Here is a 22,668-nt window from a genome sequence, read left to right on the forward strand (position 1 = left end):
TTTCCCAAAATTTGAGATTGCTGCTGATTGTAGTGTAACAGTAGCTGCAGCTGCTCCCTCATTAAAAAGTTTAGTCAAGAACTCTAGGATGGAAGATATAAGTGCTGAATAAGAATCAATATGATTTTCTAATGCCCAGATTGAAAATCTCTTCCATTTGCTGAGATACAATCTTCTGGTAGACGTCTTGGGAGAAGAAATCAGGATATGTTGTGCTGTAGATGAAAGGTTATGTAGCCTGGCTATACTTGGAAGTGGAGCAGCCAAGCTGTCAACTTGAGAGTCTGAAGGGATGGATGGAGAGCCCCCAATGAATGGATTAGTCGAACTGGTACTGGGTCCAGAATCCAAGGCCATTCCTGAAGATGAGGACGTAGGAAGGAGAATCAAATCTGGTGAGGCCAGTAAGGGGCTATCAGAATTAAGTTCCATCCCAAAATACTGGCTTTCTGAAGAACTTTGGGTATGAATGGAAATGGGGGAAAGGCATAGAGGAGACCCAGGGGCCAATCGCGTACAAATGCATCCCTTGGGGATTCCCCCGGAGGGAGGATTAGGTCAAAGTAGCTGCTGTATTTTGTGTTCATGGATGTGGCAAAAAGATCACGGCAAGGCTGGCCCCATTTTCGGAAAATCATTTCCGCCCCTTCTTATTTCAGGGACCACTCGTGAGGCATTTGAATTGCTCTGCTGAATTTGTCTGCTATCATGTTGGATTTCCCCACAATGTGCATTGCTATCAGAAAATGCTGGGAGGAAGTTGCCCACTGCCATACTCTGAGCCTCTCGACAAAGGGGGTTAAGATTTGGTTCCTCCTTGTTTGTTTATATACCAAACAACTGACACGTCTATCTGGATTGCAATTGTTCCTAATAGAAGAAAGTGTTGGAATGCCTGCAACGCCAGGAGCACCACTCTCACCTCTAGGACATTGATATGCAAATGGGCCTCGTGATCCTGCTATGTGCACTGAGCTGTCCTTCCCTGATAATGTGCCCCCCCCCCAAAAAAAAATCTGGGAGGCATCTGTGGTTACTATGGCTAGAGGGGATGAGAGAAAGAATGCGATCCCAAATAAAACCAAGACCCAATCCTCCAAAGGCAGACGTCCTGTCTGGTGGACCCTAGCCATAAATAAACTATACAATGGAAGGAGGAAGCTACTAAATGATAGAGCAAAATCCCAAAAAGGGAAGGCATCACTGATCAGTATTAGCAAAAAACTACGGGCACACATAAAATTGTCTAAGGCCAGCTTTGAGAGAAAAACTGCACAGGACACTAAGGATAATCACAAGGCTTTCTTTAGTTATGTTAGGAACCTGGGTGGTAATTCCCAGATATGCTCAGAATTAGTCCAAAATGACAAAAAATACACCGAACCCACAGACATTGCCAACATCCTAGCTGACAAGTTCAGCGCAAACTTCTCCCCCCCCCCACCAAAAGGGCAAATAGCTATCCCAGCAGAGTGCTGCCCCCCTGACATCTCAGATGCTCAGGTAAGAGCCGCCCTCTCCAAAGCAAAAAAAACACAGCATCAACGGGACCAGATTGTGTCCCGGGCTGCGTCCTACATGAACTCCAAGAAGAGCTAAACCCAAACATAAAACTACTGTTCAATCTCAGCCTTACTACAGGATATGTGCCCAAAGAGTGGCGTACAGCAATAGTGGTTCCTCTCCATAAAGGTGATGCCTCAAAAGATCCTGGAAACTATCGCCCCATAAGCCTGACTAGCTTGGTCTGCAAAGCTATGGAAAGGATCATCATGGACCTCATAAATAAAGATATTGGGGACCTACAAACACTGGATCCTACCCAGTTTGGCTTTGTTAAGGGCAGATCCTGCCTCTTAAACCTGGTTGATTTCTTTGAAACAGTCACCAAGGCCATTGACGAGGGGAAGGTGGTCCACACAGCCTACCTGGACCTCGCAAAAGCCTTCGATACAATACCCCACTCGGGCATTATAGATAAGCTCACCAGCTTAAATATAAACCCCTATGTCACTAGATGGATTGCAAACTGGCTCAAGGACAGAACCCACATGGTTAGAATTGCTGGAGCCATGTCAGACTCCAAACCAGTTACAAGTGGTGTCCCACAAGGCTCAGTCCTGGGACCCCTCTTGTTCGGTATATATTTCTCGGAGGTACAGGCCAACACGGAAGGACTGGGGCTAACCAAGTTCGCAGATGACTGCAAACTGGGTGCCATAATCGACTCTCCAGTCGACACAAGCATCCTCCAAAAGGGCCTCATAGAAACAGACAACTGGTGCCAGAGCCATGGCCTCAAGCTAAATGCCAAAAAGTGTATAGTCATCCCTTTGGCAAAAACAGTGCTCCACAAATTACCACATAGGTGGTAATCCATTAAGTACAGAAGAAGTAATTAGGGACCTGGGGACCCAAGTTGATAGCAATCTCTCATTTGACAACCACGTGGCCAAAGTGGTTAGACATATAGCCCACGTAATCATGAAGGGATTCACATCTAGATCAGGGGACGTCATCGTGCCTCTTTACTCATCCCTCATCAGGCCCATAATTGAGTACAATGCCCCTTTTGGGATGTACCTTACCAGACACCTGCAGCAACTGGAAAGACCCCAAAAGTACCTCACCAAGAGGATCAAAGGGCTCAAACAGATGCCATATACTGCCCGGTTAAAGAAACTCCAGCTCTACTCAGTGGCATACTGCCTGTTCAGAGGCGATCTGTGCCTGACGTATAAAGCCATGTCCAACCCGGAATTAATGGACATGCTGCACCTCAGAAAATCCAAATCCCATCGAGTTACGCTCGAGACTTGAACCTCAGCACTGAAATAAATAGGATATGCTGGAGGACAGATTCATAACCCAGAGGCTCCTTCACTCTGGAATAAAATCCCAGTCCAGGTTAGGCAGAGTCCCTCATTGACTCTCTTCAAGAGGAATCTTGATGAGTGGATGGGAGATCATAGGTTTACCCCGGGTATCACTTCTGTGTCACTGTTAGACAGAGGCACAGTATACTAACCCCGAAAAAGGGCATAGCAAAATAAATTTAAAATGGGTGGCGAAAGCCAAACACATTCTGGCTAGGCTTATAAATGCCCTAGGGCAGATAGCCTAGTATGAACCTATGAAGGGACGACCTAAGGTCACTTGATCTGAGTGTACCACCAGCGCAGGTCTCTCCTGCAAGATTCGGTTAGCATTATCTGATATAACATCGGAAGTTCCTGCTGGGTGAATAGGAGCCATTTTAAGACTCTCATGTGCATTGGAGCTAGTGAGACTACACTGATAGTTGCTGCCATCGTACCTAATACTTTGAGAATTGTCCTTGCATGAGTCTTTGTTGTTAAAAGAAGATCTTGAACCTGTGCTCGAAGGCTCTGTATCCTGTCTGGTGGAAGTTGTACCATCATCGTAATAGTGTCTAATTCTGAGCCTATAAAAATTATATGTTAAGATGGCAATAAGGCAGATTTTTCGTAGTTTACTGTAACTTCTAAATGAGCATAGAGATTCAAAGTGGTGTCTCTTGCTTGTGAAAGAAGATGCTTGGTGGTGGCGGTTAGGAGCCAGTTGTCTAAATATGGAAAGACTCTGAAACCTAAACGCCTCAGGTGAGCAGTAACCACTGCCATACATTTGGTGAACACTCTGGGGGGGGCTGTAGTGAGACCAAAGGGCAGAGCTCGGAATTGGTAATGACGGTCTCCCAGACGAAAACGCAGGTGACTCCTGGATGGCCTGTCCATTTTTGTGTGTTAGTACGCATCCTACAGGTCTATAGAGCACATCCAATTGTCTTTTCCCACAAAGGAATATCGACTGCAGTGTAACCATCCAGAACATTGTCGTTTTTATAGATTTGTTCAGTCTGCTGAGATCCAGTATGGGTCTCCAGTCCCTTGTTTTTTTTTTGGAACTAAAAAGAACCCGAGTAAGTCCCAGATCCTGGTCTGAGGGGACCATTTGGATGACTTTCTAGCAACATCTGGGCTTCTATGGTTGCTTGTTTCCTGTGACTGGGTGGAATGCCCAGAATCTTTTTCGTTAGTGGGGGTGGCATGGAAAAGGGTATAGAGTAACCTCTGGATATGATACTTTGTACCCACTTGTCTTTTGTTATTTTTAGCCAGGCGTCTGGGTACAAAGATAAGCGACCCCCCCCCCCCGACTGCCTCCAGAGAGGGACAGACGGGCCTCCTTTCAGGAGCTCTGAAACGCTTACCAAAGAAAGATTCTTCGTCGTCCTGGTTTTGTGGACCCCCTCTGCCGCGTGGCCGGTGTCTTCCATTATTACCTCCTCCTCTGCCCCTGGAGGAAGGTTCAACACGTGTGTCTTGAAAGGCTTTCTGGGATTTTTGAAACAACATTTTCCCTCCCTTTTGACCCTTGGGATAGGGTCTAGAGGGTATGGAAAAACGGACTCCGATGGCAGAGTCTTTCTTTCCTGTTCACACCTGGTTAGAGTTTCTTTGACTTTAGGCCCAAACAGGGACGAGCCATCAAAGGGGGTGTTAATGAAGGATGACTTGAAGGGTTCTGCAAAGTTACACAAGTGGATCCAGGAATGTCTCCCTAAGGCCATCAATTGCATAAGAGATAAGCCTCATGGATGAGTTGACTACTGAATTGAGGGTGGAGAGCTGAGAGGATACTTTATCTGCCATTCCTGTAGCTACAGAACACTGGATAATATCTCCAAGCTCCTTCAGGAGATCTCTCTATAACCTGGTGAACTGTGTGAGGTAATTCAGGGACCGTAGTGTAAAGTTCGCTGAAGAGAACATGCGGTTACCGTATTTGTCTTTTGTACATAACTCTGTATTTGGAGGATGGACAGATGTGGATGTTTCTGTTAACTCCTTTTTGGTGACTGCCGCCACCACCATAGCATCTATGAGTACACCTTTTGTGAGGAATGTCTTGTCTTCCGCGGAAGTTATGAATTTATTTGGCCTCCTAGGGACAGGTTCCACTGTGTCCGGAGACTCCCACGCCTTCTGACAAACTAATTCCATGAGCTCGTCGAAAGGCGGAGACGCCCAAGTGGCGGAAGGTCGAGACCCAAAAGTCTTCAGGTAAACTGACTCCTCATCAAAAGGGGTGGTGGACTTCCAGCTGCCACTCTGTTTAAGGACCTCTAAGATGTCTGCAAAAGAGACATCTTCAGAGGGCGACCATGGGGACCCTTCCAATTCGAGGTCCTTGTCTGATGTGAGTGACTCCTCCAGGGAGTCCAAATGCTTCCTGTTACACAGTCTCTTCCAGGGTACCTCTTCAGATGGGCATTCCAGAAAGGTTCCAGAAGAGAGGGGTTCGCCTTCTGGGGCTTCGGGTCTCTACGTTGTTGTGGGATCGGGTATGCCGAAACAGACACTGGTGCCTTAGGGGGAGGAAGAGAATGATCTGACAGAGAGGATGCCGGTGAGGACAATGCTCTACTCATAGCCACGAAAGTTGCCCTCCCGTGATCCAAGGAAACCCCCGGTTCTGAGGAATCAGAAGATTTTCCCGGCACCACAGGGGGAGGCCCCGAGACCAAGGTAGGAGCTGAACTCATGCATGTCGAGGCCCAGAGAGGGAAGTTCAGAACCAATAAAAACTCAGTCCGACTGCCCTCCCTGGACCAGACCAGACAGTGTCTGCTCCTAGACACCTCAGATGGCACAGAGGTAGTCAGAGCAATTGGAGCCAAAGACATCGAAGTAGGTATCGTCCCCGATGGCTCCACCTTTATCAGTTCCACACATTCCGGCTCTGAAGCCACAGTTTGGGTTGGAGGAGGAGGAACTGACGTAGAAGGGACAGAATCAGTAGGGTCCAAAGCCAATTGGGCCAGTTCCGACAAAAATTTGGCCAGCGCCAGTGTCCTCAATAGTTTCTGCACCTGACCATCCATATCATAGTCTGAAAGGCTTCTGGAGGATCAAGAGGATGGGGCTGGAGAAGCCACAGACTGTAGTATTGGCGACCTTAATGTAGGAGAAACCAGCTCCAATGCAGGTGAGTGGCTCCTAACTTGCAACACCATCGGCCCCGAAACAGATGTAGCCTAGGTGAAAAGCCGAACAAGTTCAACTGATTCTGACATTTTCGATAGCTTCTTGGACGGTTCCGATCCATCAGATATAGATGATAATCTTTTAGATTCACGGTCTGATTTTTGATTGAGAGACTGATTTTTTGGAGGGCTTTGACCCTGCTCTAAAGCTTCTGAAAATGGAGACTTAAGTAGGCATTTGAGAATCAGCTTATTCCTTCTTTCATGAAGGACTCTTGTGCTGAAGGAGTGGCAAATTGAGCAAGACTGATGTAAATGCAGTGTCCCCAAACTATAAACACAATCAGTGTGTCCATCTGTAATGGACATTTTTTGAGAACATTGGAGGCACTTCTTAAAACCCGAAGGTTAGACTGCTTTGACATCCTTAAATCAACACACTACAAAAAACACACCAAGAAAAAGGAAAATGGACTCAAAAGCTCTCAAAGTAAAACAAGCTATAAAGACATATCACAGGAGTTTAACACACAAGTAATTACAACTCTGCAGAAAAAAAAACACACTGCTAAAATCTACTAACCTACTAGAGATGTAAAAGTATACAGATATGCACTAGTCTTAACAGCAGGCTGACAATAGAAAAAATATTTTAAGCAATTACTAAAACTATTTCTAATGGCTCTAACAACAACAAATTCCACACTAAATATAAAAAAAAATATATATATATATATATATATATATATATATATATATATATATATATATATATATAGGGGACTTGAGGCCTAATCAAACTCTATATAAAGAAATCGCTATAAATGCACAAAGAAAATAATAAACTAGCAATATAGTAAAAACTGTATAAAGAATTTTTTTAAGTTTTGATGAAAAAACAATTTCACTTAGCCAGAGCTAGATGAGACGCTCAATCTGTTTCAGCGGCAAACAAGATCTGGGGAATGCCCGACAGCATCATTGGATAAGAAGTGAGCCACGAGCTAGTTGAAGACCTTGAGCTTTAGTAAATGGCCAAGTTGGAATGGAGGATCAGTTCCGAACTCCATCAGTACAGAATGAAGGCGAAACAGGACAACTTCACATTGGAAATTGTGGGAACAATACAAACCAGGGAGGAATGAGGTTTAAAAGGCGGCAAGACTTAACTGAGCTATGCAATGTTTGACTGAAAATGACTGGGTAGATAAGTGATGTATAATGTTTGCAACTGGGAGTGTCTCCACAGGGTTTGTGATGTAAAATGCTTGCAGCAAGGATTGTGTCGGTGTGGTTTGTTTTTACTTATATAAATGTATGATTGCTTATGTTCTAAGTGATGGTTTAATAAAGATGTTTCTTGTTTAAAAAGGGGGGCAGGAATTGAATAATTCACGTAATGTTGCTCAAGTCATATGATATACAGTAATATATGTGAAGTATAATGTTTGCTAATACAGTTTGATTACTTTTGCATAAATGTAAATTTGCCTGTGTCACAAGTGATAATTCAATAAAGGTGTTTAAAAAAAAATGATAGGTCAGATGACTGCCTAATACAGTGGAATAATAGCTTCCTTGGACCTAGATGCCATACCTTTGTAAGTTGCACAACACAGAATGATTTCCTCACTACTGTAGACACGAGGGTCAAAGGCTACATTACTGTCTATGTCCCCATGTCCCTGACTACTGGGTCAACAGTTACCGGGGTAGATGAATTCCCAAAGGATACTATTATGCATTTCTTGGAATTTAGTTTTAGTCCATGGCTCTGGCACCAGTTGTTTGTCTGTGTCAGCCCTTCCTGGAGAACATTTGTATTGGTGGGTGATTCAATGACAGCTTCTAATTTGCAATCACCTGCAAATTTAGTCAGCCAGAAGCCAGAGACATTGTCCATGACTTCACGGAAGTAAATGCCAAAAGGGAGTGGGTTCCCAGGACGGATCCCTGAGGAGTCTCCAGTTGTGACTGGCCTCTATGTAGGGAGAGAGAAAATAAGGGCTCAGAAATTCAAGAATATAACAGATATGGCAATCAAGAAAAGATGGCTTTATTTGCAGATTATATCATTTTGTATCCAATAAATCCATAAAAGTACATCTCATTGATGTGGAACATTTTGAGTCATTTTCAAGTCTTTTCCGGATATAAAATGAATAAAGATAATGCAAAGGCTCTTTCTGCAAATTATATCCCCACACATGTATTTGCTCAGCATTACCCATATTTATGGAGAAATAAGATGAAGTATCTAGAAGTATCGATTAAAAAGACTTTTGTTATGGCAGCTAAGGATATGTGGGAAGACACTAAACAAATAATAATACAAAAACTGAGAAACTGGATGCTCTTTTTTGTGGATATAGACAGTGAGATATAAGAAGTTTTATATACAAGCCTTTCAGATTTTTTTATCAACTAGAGGACAAACTGTGTACAACAATCAATAAAGAAAATGAAGGAATTTATCTGGGAAGGGAAGAGGTCAATCATTAATCGGGATAAGATGATCATTCTAATAGAAGAACAATGTGGTTTAACATTACATGATTTGAACAAATATTTTACGGCTATACAATTAAGGCTCATAAGCAAAAAACAACCAGAAAGTTATAATTCAAAGTGGAAAGGGATGATGATGAATTAAGGGGGAACATCAAGAAATAAGGAGAGAGAGTGGGATTTTGGATGAAGATCCTTAAAGAGAATAACAGCCATACAGAATATTATATTCTTAAAGGAGCAGAAAGTATTTTAACAGCTAAGCCAACATGACAATGGAAGCAGGAGATTTTGTCAATAGGGATGACTGCAAGTAGGGATACACAGAAGAGGCAAGAGGGGGGTTACAATTTACTGGAGAAAACTGTCAATTGAACCAAGGTATTGGGAGTAAATAACTAGAGATGGAAAGGTAATAGAATGGGATAAGGACAAAAAGACATTTGGACTACAGACCAGAAACTGCATTCGCTACCAGGGATTGATATCGGAGCATAGGCAAAGAGAAAGTGATAGAGGAAACCTAAGTGAAAGACCTGCTCAGGTAAAGTTTTTAGTTGAATATACAACAGAAGCTGCTGTTACAAGAAGGAATAATTACTACAGTATATAAAATACGGCATGATAACTACAAGAATCAATCAGATGGGGTTAGAAAAGATTGGAAAGAGACTGGATAAGCAATTTACATGGGAGCAATGGGAGGACATATGTATGGCTCCCAAGTATGAACAAAGTCTAGAAGGTTTAATTTTTGCTTGGCAGTGTTTGTATAGGCATTTTACCCCCCATGTAGGCTTCAAAGAATTTTTCCTCAGGTAGATTCCAAATGCTGGAGGTGTGATAAAGAAGTAAGAGATAACTGGGAACATATATTTTTGTGTGTAATGAGGTGGCAGATTTTGAAAAATTCCCTACAGAGTACTCTGACAGAAATATTGGGTGAGCAAATGGACGTAACCAAGGAAATGACCCTTTTAGCAGGGACATAGGATCTGAAATGCCTAGACATAGTAAAGCCTTGTTAAGTTGAATTCTGGTGGCAGCCAAAAAAAAAAGCAATTACTAAAAAATGTAAATAAAGTGTAAAACAACTGTACTTTAAGTATTAAATATTGTAACAGAGAGAAAAGAAATGTAAGTGGATCTTTAGAAAATAAAAGGAACAAATTTCAAAAATAAAAGGAAAAATTTCCCTGTTGGTATAGTGTTTTTATAGTTGGTGGCTTTGCAGTTGCCCGCCCCTAGTGTAAATTTGATCTGGGACCCTCCTCCCAGTCTAGTGTCATTACCTCATTCTACCCAGTACAGGGAGAACATTTCAGAAGGCCAATCAGCTTAGTTTCTGCTACTCCTTTTTCTCTTTCCACTAAAAAAAAAAAAAAAAAAAAAAATTTATCTGCTTTTACTGTATTTGTGTTTCTTCCTACTTTATTTTACTTTTGCGTCATCTTAAAAGTACTCAATTGTATTTATTAATGCTTGGTTAACTCATTCTAAGCCTTTTAGTTTAAGCACTTGGGCTTCAGACCAGTTGTTTTACATTAAGAAGGTTCGTGGTCTGCACTGTAGTGGCATAACAGGTAGCTTACATCCTTCTAAGTTGGGAACTGCTGACTGAGGGCTCAGTGTCTGTTATTCTAAAAGTGTATTAATTCTGGTTTAAGCACTTGGGCTTCAGGCCAGTTATTTTACATTAAGAGGGTTCGTAGTCTGCACTCTTGTGGGAGGAGAGGCTGGAGTCTGCCCTTCTGAGCTGGGAATTTCTGGTTAAAGGCTTATAGTGCCTGCATATTTGAACTGCTTCTTACTGAAACTGGTACACCTTGTTTGCTCTAGCATAGACTAGATCCAGGCCTGCTGAATCTAGCTTTGTTTGTATAACTTGAGCACTAATCCAGGCATTCTTTAAAGTATTCAATTGTATTTATTACTACTTGGTAGTAACTTGATTAAAGTGTAGCTATCATTCTAAGTCTTTTGGATTAAGCACTTGGGCTTCAGACCAGTTTTACATTAGGAAGGTTTGCGGCCTGCACTGTGGTGGCAGGACAGGTAGCTTACATCCTTTTAAGTTGGGAACTGCTGATTGAGGGCTCAGTGTCTGTTATTCTAAAAGTGGATTAGTTCTGGTTTAAGCACTTGGGCTTCAGGCCAGTTATTTTACATTAAGAGGGTTCGTGGTCTGCACTCTTGTGGGAGGAGAGGCTGGACTCTGCCCTTCTGAGCTGGGAATTTCTGGTTAAAGGCTTATAGTGCCTGCATATCTGAACTGTTTCTTACTGAAATTGGTACACCTTGTTTGCTGTAGCACAGACTACATCCAAGCCTGCTGAATCTAGCTTTGTTTGTATGCTTGTTATTTCCCTGAAAAGCTAATTCCACCTAAAACGTGGCTTTTCAGTGCTTCTGTGGATCCCTAGTGATATCTGCATTGCTTAATGTACTTATTTCCTTGTTTCACTTGAAAGAAAGTTACTGTTTATCGTTTTTGCATTTACGTTACCCGTAACACATTGCATTTAAGTTACCTGGCACTTGCTCACTAAAGCAATTATATAAGTCAGCACTAAAAAATTAAAAGCACTACACCCTCACTAACACCTCTTGAGTACCTTGTTCCCCATTGGCCCTTTTTTTCAATTATAAAGGAATTCCCAATACTATTCTAGCATGTCCAAAGGTCAGTTGTCAATCTCCTCTCCGGTCCAGCTGGTGAATCTGGGAATCTTGAGGCAATGTTACAACTGCCTCATGTACACAGACAACCCTCTCCTCCTCCCAACAAATTCCAACACATGTGAGAGATGCAACCATATAGCCAAACTGGAGGCTAAGCTCTCTCAACTCAGTACTGGCGTAACCAGTCAGGAAGAGAAGGAAACCACACTCACTACAATTCCAGTCTCACATAGACCTACCACAACAGCAAACCAAACACAAACACACAAAAACATACTCGGAGGATCTAAATAAAAATCTGCCTAAGCAGCAGAGACGTCCAAAGCAGACACCCAAGCAACTGCTACCCCAAAACAAAACACGTGCAACACATAGCTCACAAAGCCAGTGTGCCGAACAGTCACAGCCCTTAAGGCTAAACAACACACCTGATACACTTGTAATAGGTGACTCTATCGTCAGGCACACTGACGTCCCGCTCACCAGGCTGAACAAGGAGAAGGTCAAGGTGAGCTGCCTGTCAGGCGCTAGGATCCGCCACATAACACAAGCACTCAGGTCACTCCAAGGCAAGTACAAATATGACTCAGTCATTGTCCATGCTGGTGTGAATGACCTGAGATGTACCTCCCTGGACTACATGAAAAGAGACATAGAGGAGCTCTCTGAGCATGTAGCCCAGGCCGGTATGACCCTGACCTTGAGTAGCATCTTACCCTTACCAAGAATGATGCCACAATATGAAGACAAGATGATCAATTTCAACAACTGGCTTAAGTATTGGTGTCATTCAAAGGGGATCCAATGCCTGTCAGCCTGGGATGACATGCTCGACAAGCCACGATGCTTCGCTGGGGACGGCTTGCACCTGTAACACCTGGGCATTCGGATATTGGCAAAGGCTCTTGCTACCCCCATAGTGCCTTTTTTAGGCAAGGCTCGAAAGACAAACCCACCTCCATAGGTATCACAAGGGATAAGAAACTAAGAGTAATGCTACTCAACGCCAGAAGTCTAAACCTCAAGATGCATGCACTCAAAACTCTCCTTAGCATGGAGAACATCGACATCTGTGCAGTAACAGAAACCTGGTTCAAGGCTCCCAAGAGCACCCCAGCACTACCAGGTTATACCTCATACCATGCTTTTCAGCCCCAAAACTTGGACCGAACCACAAAGGAGGGGAGTATCAATATTCGTCAAAGATACCCACACCTCCAGGTTGGTGGCACAGCACGAAGCATCAGAGACTATCCATGTGCAACTAACAGTGGGTAAAACTGCCTTCCAGTTTATAGCCTGCTACAGACCACCCTCCCAAACCCAGGAACCCCACTCGGTCTTCCTGAGAACACTGGAAAATATGAAGGTCTCTCCAAACACCATTATATTGGGTGACTTCAACTACCCAAACATAGACTGGGAGCATTACTCTAGCTCCAATACCCTAGCCCAAAGGTTCCTAGAATTTATAAACTCAAATGCTATGGAACAACTTGTTACCACTCCCACAAGAGGAGAAAACATACTGGACCTGATCATCACCAACATGGGGACTTTATGCTCCAGACCAGAAGTGTATCCCTCACTGGTAAGATCAGACCATAAACTAATCTCACTGGATATTCACATCCCGACCCCACCCCTGCCCAGAAAACCACAGTGAAAAACTTCTCTAAAGCAAATTTCACACTCCTCAAAACCGAGGTGGAATCCTTCAAAGCCCCCGGGCCTGTGGAAAATACGGCCCAGACTGCAGAATCCTTTATAAACGCATTCTATGAACACCTTCAGGAATGCATGGATCATGCAATCCCAAATAAAACCAAGACCCAATCCTCCAAAGGCAGACATCCTGTCTGGTGGAACCCAGTCATAAACAAACTATACAATAGAAGGAGGAAGCTACTACATGATAGAGTAAAATCCCAAAAAGGGAAGGCATCCCTGATCAGTATTAGCAAAAAACTATGGGCACTCATAAAATCGTCTAAGGCCAGCTTCAAAAGAAAAACTGCACAGGACACTAAGGATAATCACAAGGCTTTCTTTAGTTATGTTAAGAACCTGGGTGGGAATTCCCAGATATGCTCAGAATTAGTCCAAAATGACAAAAAATACACCGAACCCACAGACATTGCCAACATCCTAGCTGACAGGTTCAGCGCAACCCCCCCCCCCACCAAAAGGGCAAAAATCTATCACAGCAGAGTGCTGCCCCCCCTGACATCTCAGATGCTCAGGTAAGAGCCGCCCTCTTCAAAGCAAAAAACACAGCATCAATGGGACCAGACGGTGTCCCGGGCTGCGTCCTACATAAACTCCAAAAAGAGCTAAACCCAAACATAAAACTACTGTTCAATCTCAGCCTTACTACAGGATATGTACCCAAAGAGTGTCGTACAGCAACAGTGGTCCCTCTCCACAAAGGTGGTGCCTCAACGGATCCTGGAAACTATCGCCCCATAAGCCGGACTACCTTGGTCTGCAAAGCTATGGAAAGGATCATCATGGACCTCATAAATAAAGATATTGGGGACCTACAGACACTGGATCCTACCCAGTTTGGCTTTGTTAAGGGCAGAGCCTGCCTCTTAAACCTTGTTGATTTCTTTGAAACAGTCACCAAGGCCATTGACGAGGGGAAGGTGGTACACACAGCCTACCTGGACCTCGCAAATGCCTTCGATACAATACCCTGCTCGGGCATTATAGATAAGCTCACCAGCTTAAATATAAACCCCTATGTCACTAGATGGGTTGCAAACTAGGCTCAAGGACAGAACGCACATGGTTAGAATTGCTGGAGCCATGTCAGACTCCAAACCTGTTAGAAGTGGCGTCCCACAAGGCTCAGTCCTGGGACCTCTCTTGTTCGGTATATATTTCTCGGAGGTACAGGCCAACACGGAAGGACTGTGGCTGACCAAGTTCGCAGATGACTGCAAACTGGGCGCCATAATCGACTCTCCAGCTGACACAAGCATCCTCCAAAAGGGCCTCCTAGAAACAGACAACTGGTGCCAGAGCCATGGCCTCAAGCTAAACGCCAAAAAGTGTACAGTCATCCCCTTTGGCAAAAACAAAGTGCCCACAAATTACCACATAGGTGGTAATCCATTAAGTACAGAAGAAGTAATTAGGGACCTGGGGACCCAAGTTGATAGCAATCTCTCATTTGACAACCACATGGCCAAAGTGGTTAGAAAAACATTTTATATAGCCCACCTAATCATGAAGGGATTCACATCTAGATCAAGGGAGGTCATCGTGCCTCTTTACTCATCCCTCATCAGGCCCATAATTGAGTACAATGCCCCTTTTGGGATGTACCTTACCAGACACCTGCAGCAACTGGAAAGACCCCAAAAGTACCTCACCAAGAGGATCAAAGGGCTCAAACAGATGCCATATGCTGCCCGGTTAAAGAAACTCTGCTCTACTCAGTGGCATACCGCCTGCTCAGAGGCGATCTGTGCCTGACATATAAAGCCATGTCCAACCTGGAATTAATGGACATGCTGCACCTCAGAAAATCCAAATCCCATCGAGCTACGCGCTCGAGAGACTTGAACCTCAGCACTGAAATAAATAAGACATGCTGGAGGGACAGATTCATAACCCAGAGGCTTCCTTCACTCTGGAATAAAATCCCAGTCCAAGTTAGGCAGAGTCCCTTATTGACTCTCTTCAAGAGGAATCTTGATGAGTGGATGGGAGATCGTAGGTTTACCCCGGGTATCACTTCTGTGTCACTGTTAGACAGAGGCAAAGTATACTAACCTCGAAAAAGGGCATAGCAAAATTAATTTAAAATGGGTGGCGAAAGCCAAATACACTCTGGCTAGGCTTATAAATGCCCAAGGGCAGATAGCCTAGTATGAACCTATGAACCTATAAATTAGAGAAATAAATGGTTATTGTGGGAACAATACGTGCAAAATAATGTTCAAGAGAAATGAGGTTTAAGGGAAGGCTGGAATTGAGTAATTTATGTAATGTTGGATTGATGGTTAAAAAAAGAACATCTGTGATGTGTAATGTATGTAACTGGAAACAAGTTAATATGTTTTTCTTTATATTAATTTACTTTTGCATATGTTTTAAGTGATAATTTAATAAAGGTGTTAAAAAAAAAAAAGAAATGGGACCAGTAATCAGGAATAGCATCAGGGAGTGGGGTGGGGTGCTAGGATGCCTGATGGGATACAAACTTATATAAAAGCACTAATCTCACTTTGCACCCTAAACCCTGAAACAGCTTCTGGGATACACAAAAAGGTAGGCTAGGTGTACCTAGGTAAAATCCATTTACAATGTCACCTCACCAATTCTGCTCTCTAACACTGATTCACGATTACTATGCATAGCCAAGAAGGGTGTAAAACATGGGTCATAGTCTGCCTGGGATGGACCAGAGATTGGATAGAAAGACCCCCTCTAAAAATTCTAGGTAGAACCTAAGATGACCTGTATGCACATTCATGTATCAAACAAGTTAAAATAATCCCTGCTCTGTGTACAGGTTTATTTTATTATACTTTGTATGTATATAGGAACTATAATCTAATTTCATAAATTCTGATTGTAAAAAAACAAAAAAAAAAAAAAAAAAAATACACACATAAAACATAAAAACTTGCTTCTGCCTATTGGTAAAATTATGCAATTGTCCTTACCTCCCAGATGAAAGTGCTACATCTTTCAGAGCCATTAACAAACTCTCTCCTTCCACATAAGCAAAAGAAAGGTTGATGCATCCTGGAAAAAAGAAAAAATGGTTTACAACATGTAAATGACACAGATGCAGAAGTCTGAAGAAAACGCATCTTTATAAATAAATACAATCTCATGCGAAATCAGCAGATTCATTTCGAGAACAGACTTTGGACATTTGAAGACTGTTCTAAAGGCAAGACTAAGTGTTTCTTAAGCTCTGCCTCCAGCACGATTGGTTGGAACAATGATCGTTTTCTGGCAGAGGTATATGAGCTGGGTTTTCACTAAGAAAAATATAACAGCAGACTTCCTAGGCTGAAGGTAGTGGTATGTCTAGGCCATAATGAAATGGCTATGGTTCTGTGCTTTGGATTTCTTCTTTCTACTTTTTTGTGTGTTTTTGCTCCTTATGTATACTAAATAACCGCGGTAGTGGTGCTGCGGTAGCGTTGTCGCCTCACAGCAAGACGTTGTCCCGTTCAATTCTCAGCTAGAGCGATGAATGGGCGTGCCTTCGTTGAAGGGTGTGCGTCAGGGCTGGTAACTCGGCACGTAAAAATCCACTACCAAATATTAGCGGACCGGAGTTCCGCTGTGGCGACCCCTAACCGGGATAAGCCAAAAGACACACACACACACATGTATACTAAATAAACAAATGCCATCCCACATTAGACAGCGCTCATCTGTTATGCTGACAACAGGAGGCTGTTACCCAGACATCGGTCAAGGGTTTTGCATGTTTTCAGTTCCTGGTCTCAGTGGCAACTTTGTTAAGTCAGTAATACACTACACTGGCCTGTAGACATGTAGTCTTCCATGAATGGGTTTCCTAGCTGCATCATGAAAAAGGGAAGGCTTGAGGCCGGAGTCCTTCTTGTTGCTATGCTGTGGCATTTCATGTCTCCCACACTTCGATAATGGAGCAGACTGAGATCACTCCACCAAAAACAAGTTAGACAATATTGGCCATTAATTACTAAGATTTCTAGCAAGCTCAGTCAGCAATCAGATCACTAGTTGGTCGTGGTCTGTAGACAGACTCTCTCTCTCTACTCCATGGATCCTTTTACCATGTCATACACATTTGACACTACACTGCTGCAAAGCAGGGCAAAAATTATATTTTCTTTTGGTATAAGGTGAAGACAATACCCTAATGATGACAAAGATCTGCCACAATGTCTTGGACTAATCCCACTCATGATAACGATGGCAAGCAAGGATGACATCTGGTGGTAGATAAGACACTGCAGAAGGTCTGGCACTTGAGCAAAATGGTAAGGTGCCCGAATTGGATGCTTGCATACATATATATAAATATATACATACGTATATATATATATATATATATATATATATATATATATATATATATATATATATATATATGTCTCTCCAGCTGCTGCATATGCTTTGCGAGACAAATGCCAATACTGTATTTTTTTGCCTTTGAGAGAGCAGTGATGACCTGCTCCCTACAGTTAAGGGGAGGGGAAAGGTACTGGAGATGTCCTGATTTACTGATGGGGGGGGTGTAACGTTTTTGCTGACTCTGTCAGCCAGTAGGTTGGCTGAATCTGCAGCATTTGTGTATGTGGTATCCTTGACCACCACTTCTGAACAGATCTGAGTGCTTTCTTTAAGATTACGGACATATGTGAAGAAGACCTTATGACTGTCTCTAGAACATGTGGCCAATCTGGACTCAAAGCTGGCTTTAGAGGATTTCACTAGTACTCTTATTTGCTTGTTCAGGCTAAGGAGAGATTGCTTCCAATTGGGCACCTTCTCCTTCTTGGTCCTGGGCAGCAATGTTTTCCTTTTGTTATATAATTTATTTATTGCAGATGTCCACCAGACAGGTTTATTCTTCCTTGTGGTGGATGATTTTGTCCTGTCAGGTATTCCTGATTCCAAGCATCTATATAACTTGTTGCACAGTACTTCAGTGTAGATATGGACATTGGTGCCAGTTCCTACAGAGAGGGAGAGGGCTGTGAAGCTGTTTATACCATCCCTCAGGAGGTTGTAATCAGCTTTGGAGAAGTTTTTTCATTTGACCCTAGCTAGAGGGGGAGGGGGGGTCACGAGAGATGGTGAATTTGAAAGTGACTGTTTTATGTTCAGATCTTACCAGGGAGGATGATACTGTAGGGGTGCTGCAGTGGTTACTCATGTTGGTTAATACCAAGTCCAAGATATTATCACCTCTTGTGGGGGTACAAACTAGTTGTTCCAAGGCATTTGCATTGATAAAATAGAGGAATCTCTGGGCATTTGTGTTCCGGCATGAGTTGTTTTTCCAAACTATGACTGGGTAGTTAAAGTTGCCCAGGATCAGGGTAAAGGGTTAAATCTTGATAGATTCGAGGGGGTCCAGATAGGTGGAGTGGACATCTTGAGTCAAATTTGGGGGCTTGTAGTTAGCTATGATTTGAATAGGGGTCCACAGTTTGGGGTCTGAATGTATGACAGCAAGAGTAACCAAGTAAGGCTGAGGTGCTCTCCGCAGCTTTGAACCAGGCCTCTGTGACTGCACTAATGTCAGCATTTTCCACGGTTAAGAATGCTTGCAATGAGTGCAGTTTCATGTTTAGACTTCTAGTGTTCAGCAGCATGACCTTTAATTGGCATTTTGTTGAAATTTGGTCAAAGGAGGTGGAGTTTCAAAAGACACACACACTTCCAGGCTGGTCAAACAGAATGACACACAGGAGACACTCCAGGTGCAGCCAACTGTTGACAAGATTCCCATTCAAATCATATAGAAACACATTTCAAGAAGGCTGTGGTGAATGTTTCTGTCCTGGTGGAATAACCTCTAAATGTGCATAGGAGCTTATTTCCCATGAAGAGAGTAGCAAAAAGCAATCTAACTGGAAAAACATTTAGATATAGTCTGCTTATGCACAGATCTCCTTTTTCCTTCCCTGGAAAGGAAACTAGGAGATGTTCTGCCTGTTAGGAAACTGATCTGTGTAAATAGAACTTCCACTGTTTGTGAATACATAAAGCATGGAAGATCCTTCCCCCTTGTTCCCTGGGATCAGGAATACAGCTGGCAAATGCACAGTTTAAGTAACAGTTCTGACATAACCATGGCATAAAGGAAGGGCTGGTTGTGAGGATGACCGTCTTTAGGAAATTCGGAAAAGGCTCCTTACACGACAGCTTTTAGTTCAGAGATGCATTTAGCTGACAAAGTCTAGCAACAGTGCGGTTTTCCAGGTGAGAATTTAGAAAATTTAAGTTACAATAAGACAAAGTTAAGGTCTTGGCCAGGCATGGATGCTTTCTGGGAGGCTTGAGTTGCAAAATTCCTTTGAGAAACTCTTTCAAGTGAAGGTGGGAGTAAGGCAGCAGGAGACACAAGCAAGTGTAGAGTAATAGTGCATGCATGTACTTTGATGCAAGAATAAGACAAATGAATAGAGGTATTCCAGAATTTGTAATAAGTTTGCTGATGTTGAAAAAATCTCCTCTAATTGGCACCATACAAAAAAACAAAACAAGAAAAACAAACAAACAAAAAAACCTTTCCATTTAGCAAGGTATAAAGTACAGTTTTGTACCTACCATAAATGTAGATGTTCGAGGATCCACATTGCTGCAGTCCTAACTATTGGGTAGTCCGCTGTCCAGTCGGCCCGAATACCAAAGTATATGGCTGACGTCGGTCAGGGCGCACTAGACTGACGTCAGTACGTCAGGGTACTAATGCGCATGACCGACGTCATATCCTCAGTCTTTTCTTGCCCCAGATGTCAGAAGACCCTGAAAAGATAAGGCCAAAAACCAAAAACTCCCAACATATCTGCACCAAAATATATATATATACAAATTATACAAGATTAGCAGAATATAACCTCACCTACACAACCACCCCTAAACACAGAGGGGAAGGAGGGAGGGTAAATTGGACTGCAGCAATGTGGATCCTCGAACATCTACATTTATGGTAGGTACAAAACTGTACTATGTTCTTCATTCCACATTGCTGCAGTCCTAACTATTGGGTAGAATCCCAAAGCAGAGGTAAGGGAGGCTGGCAAATCATAAGGAAGCAGGAGCTGATAACATGCCTTGCAAAATAGCTGTGGCAAAACCAGCCCTAGACTTAGAGTAGAGAGGAAGGTGGTAATGCTTAGAGAAAGTATGCACTGAACTCCAAGTAGCTGCCTCCAAAATATCCTTAGTTGCCACCCCCCCTTAAAAAAGCTGTTGAAGTGGCAGTAGCCCTAGTGGAATGAGGCCTAATCCCAGCTGGAATCTCCTTGCCATGATGGGAATAACAAAATGCAATGCAAAACCCAATCCACCTAGAAATAGTTTGTTTTGACACAGGCTTGCCCTGAGAACTCAAAGCAAAAGAAACAAACAACTGCTGAGACTGCCTAAAATCCTTAGTCCTGCTCAAATAATAACGCAATTGCCTGTGTACATCTAAAGTGTGCAAAATCTTTTCCCCTTTATTTTGGGGGTCTGCATAAAACGTAGGCAAATGAATAGTTTGGTTTAAAGCCACACTGGAAACCACTTTAAGCATAAAGGAAGGATTAGTACGTAAAGATACCCTCTCCTTATGAAAAATCAAAAAAGGCTCAACCGCCATAAGGGCCTGTAACTCAGAAACCCTTCTTGCAGAAGTAATGGCCAACAAAAAAGCAGTCTTCCATGACAAGTATTTCAGTTCAGCAGTAGCTGCAGGCTCAAAAGGTTGTAGAGTAAGTTTCTCCAACACAAAATTGAGATCCCAAGCAGGAGTAGGAGCTCTACGTGGGGGTCTTATATTCTTTGCCCCTCTAAGAAATTGCTTGAACAAAGGATGTGAAAACAATGGTGGGTCACAATCATAGTGAGCTGAAATTGCTGCAGCATGAATCTTAATGGAAGAGAAAGACAAACCTTTGTCCAATAACTCAGTAAGATATTGAAGAGCCACACTCAAATTAGGCTCTGAAATCTCCAAATTCTTTGCTGCAGTCCAAAATAAAATCTCTTCCATTTTTCTGCGTACACTTTCCTTGTACTAGGTCTTCTGGCTTCCATAATCACATTTAAAACTTGTTGAGGAAGCTGAGACCTGCTGTCTTTCAAAACAGAATATGCCAAGCTGTTAGATGAAGAGAGTGAAGCTTGACATTGAGCAGACGACCGTCCTTCTGAGACAACAGATGTGGAATCAAGGGTAAAGGCCATGGAGGCTTCTTTACCAGACTCCTCAGGAATGGGTACCAGTGCTGCCGAGGCCAATCTGGAGCTATTAAAATCATCCTTGGCTTGTCTTGTCTGACCTTTAGAAGCACCTTAGGAAGTAGAGGCAGAGGTGGAAAGGCATACACATGAAGATTTTTCCAACTGAAAGAAAGAGCATCCACTTTCCAAGCTGTGTGATGAAACCTCTTTGTGCAAAACTTTGGCAGCTGGTGGTTTAGTGGAGAAGCGAACAGATCTATGTCTGGAGTTCCCCAGGACACTGTCAACTTTTGAAATACATGAAGATCCAGTTTCCACTCGTGGGGATCCATGATTTGTCTGCTTAACACATCTGCTAAGGAGTTCTGTGCTCCCGGCAGAAACCTTGCCTGAAGAGTTAGTTGCAAGCTTAGCGCAGTCTCCCATAAAATCATTGCTTGCCTGCACAATGGGTAAGAATGTGTTCCCCTTGTTTGTTGATGTACCACATGACAGTTGTGTTGTCTGTTAGAATCAACACCTGCCCTGGAAGAAGTAACTCCTTGAAAGCCATTAATGCAAACTGGACTGCTAACATCTCCTTCATGTTGATATGTAGATGCTGTAGTCTGGCAGGCCACTTGTCTTGTATCCACTTTCCATTTAGATGAGCTCCCCAAGCAATGTCTGAGGCATCTGTCGTTAGAATTTGACTCGCCTCTGGCCGGGTCACAGAGAGTCCCTTGTTTAGGTGACATTCCTGAGCCCACCACAAAAATTCCTTTTGAATGCAAGGTATTATTTGAATGACAGTGTCCAAATCCTGGCAGTGCTGTGTCCATACATTTTGAGATACCATTGTAGCTTCCTCATATGCAGTTTGGCATTGGGAAGCACCAGAATACAAGATGCCATGAACCCTAAGGCTTGAAGGACTGTCCTTGCAGTCAGCCCGGACTGAAGAGATAGTTGATGGAAGTAACTGGAAAGATTCTTTTGTTTGTCCGGGGTTAAAAAGGCCATCTGGGCTGCTGTATTCAGTCTCACACCCAGAAAGCACATGTCTTGAGAGGGTACTAGACTGGACTTTATTTCGTTCACAGAATACCCTAGGCATCTTAGCACTGCTATGACATATTCCAGATGCTGTAGAAGGTCTTCCTTTTCTTGAGCCAGAATCAGGCAATCGTCCAAGTAAGGATAGATTTGAATTCCTTTTAGCCTGAAGTAAGCTATCACTGGAGCCAGAACCTTTGTGAATACTCTGGGCGCAGTAGATAAGCCAAAGGGCAATGCAGAGAACTGATAATGAGAATTTCCAGCTCGAAAACGCAGATACTTTCTGCAACTCAGTCTTATAGGCACATGAAGGTAAGCTTCCTTGAGATCTAAAGTTACCATCCAGTGATCCTTGCCCAGCAGAGGTAAAAGCTGTTGTAACGTCAACATTTTGAACTTGGGAATGTCCAGATAAGTGTTGAGGATAGATAAATCCAAAATTGGTCTCCACGTGTTCCCCTTCTTTGGTACTAGGAACAGGCGAGAATAAAATCCAGGGCCCCTTTCTAACA

At 43.0% G+C, this 22,668-nt stretch overlaps 1 protein-coding gene across 2 annotated transcripts in view; it reads right to left on the reverse strand.

Moving 5' to 3' along the window:
* Nucleotides 1-22,668, reverse strand: part of NFS1 (NFS1 cysteine desulfurase) — a 2,153,374-nt gene that overhangs the window by 295,384 nt on the left and 1,835,322 nt on the right. For both annotated transcript variants that reach the window (XM_044090162.1, XM_044090161.1), the window contains exon 10: nucleotides 15,880-15,961. In XM_044090162.1, the coding sequence (XP_043946097.1) occupies nucleotides 15,880-15,961 (82 nt within the window). The remainder of the gene's footprint in view (nucleotides 1-15,879; nucleotides 15,962-22,668) is intronic.

This window comes from Protopterus annectens, chromosome 12.part0, assembly GCF_019279795.1.
Source record: "Protopterus annectens isolate FY-2018-M chromosome 12.part0, PAN1.0, whole genome shotgun sequence".
Taxonomy (NCBI): domain Eukaryota; kingdom Metazoa; phylum Chordata; order Ceratodontiformes; family Protopteridae; genus Protopterus; species Protopterus annectens.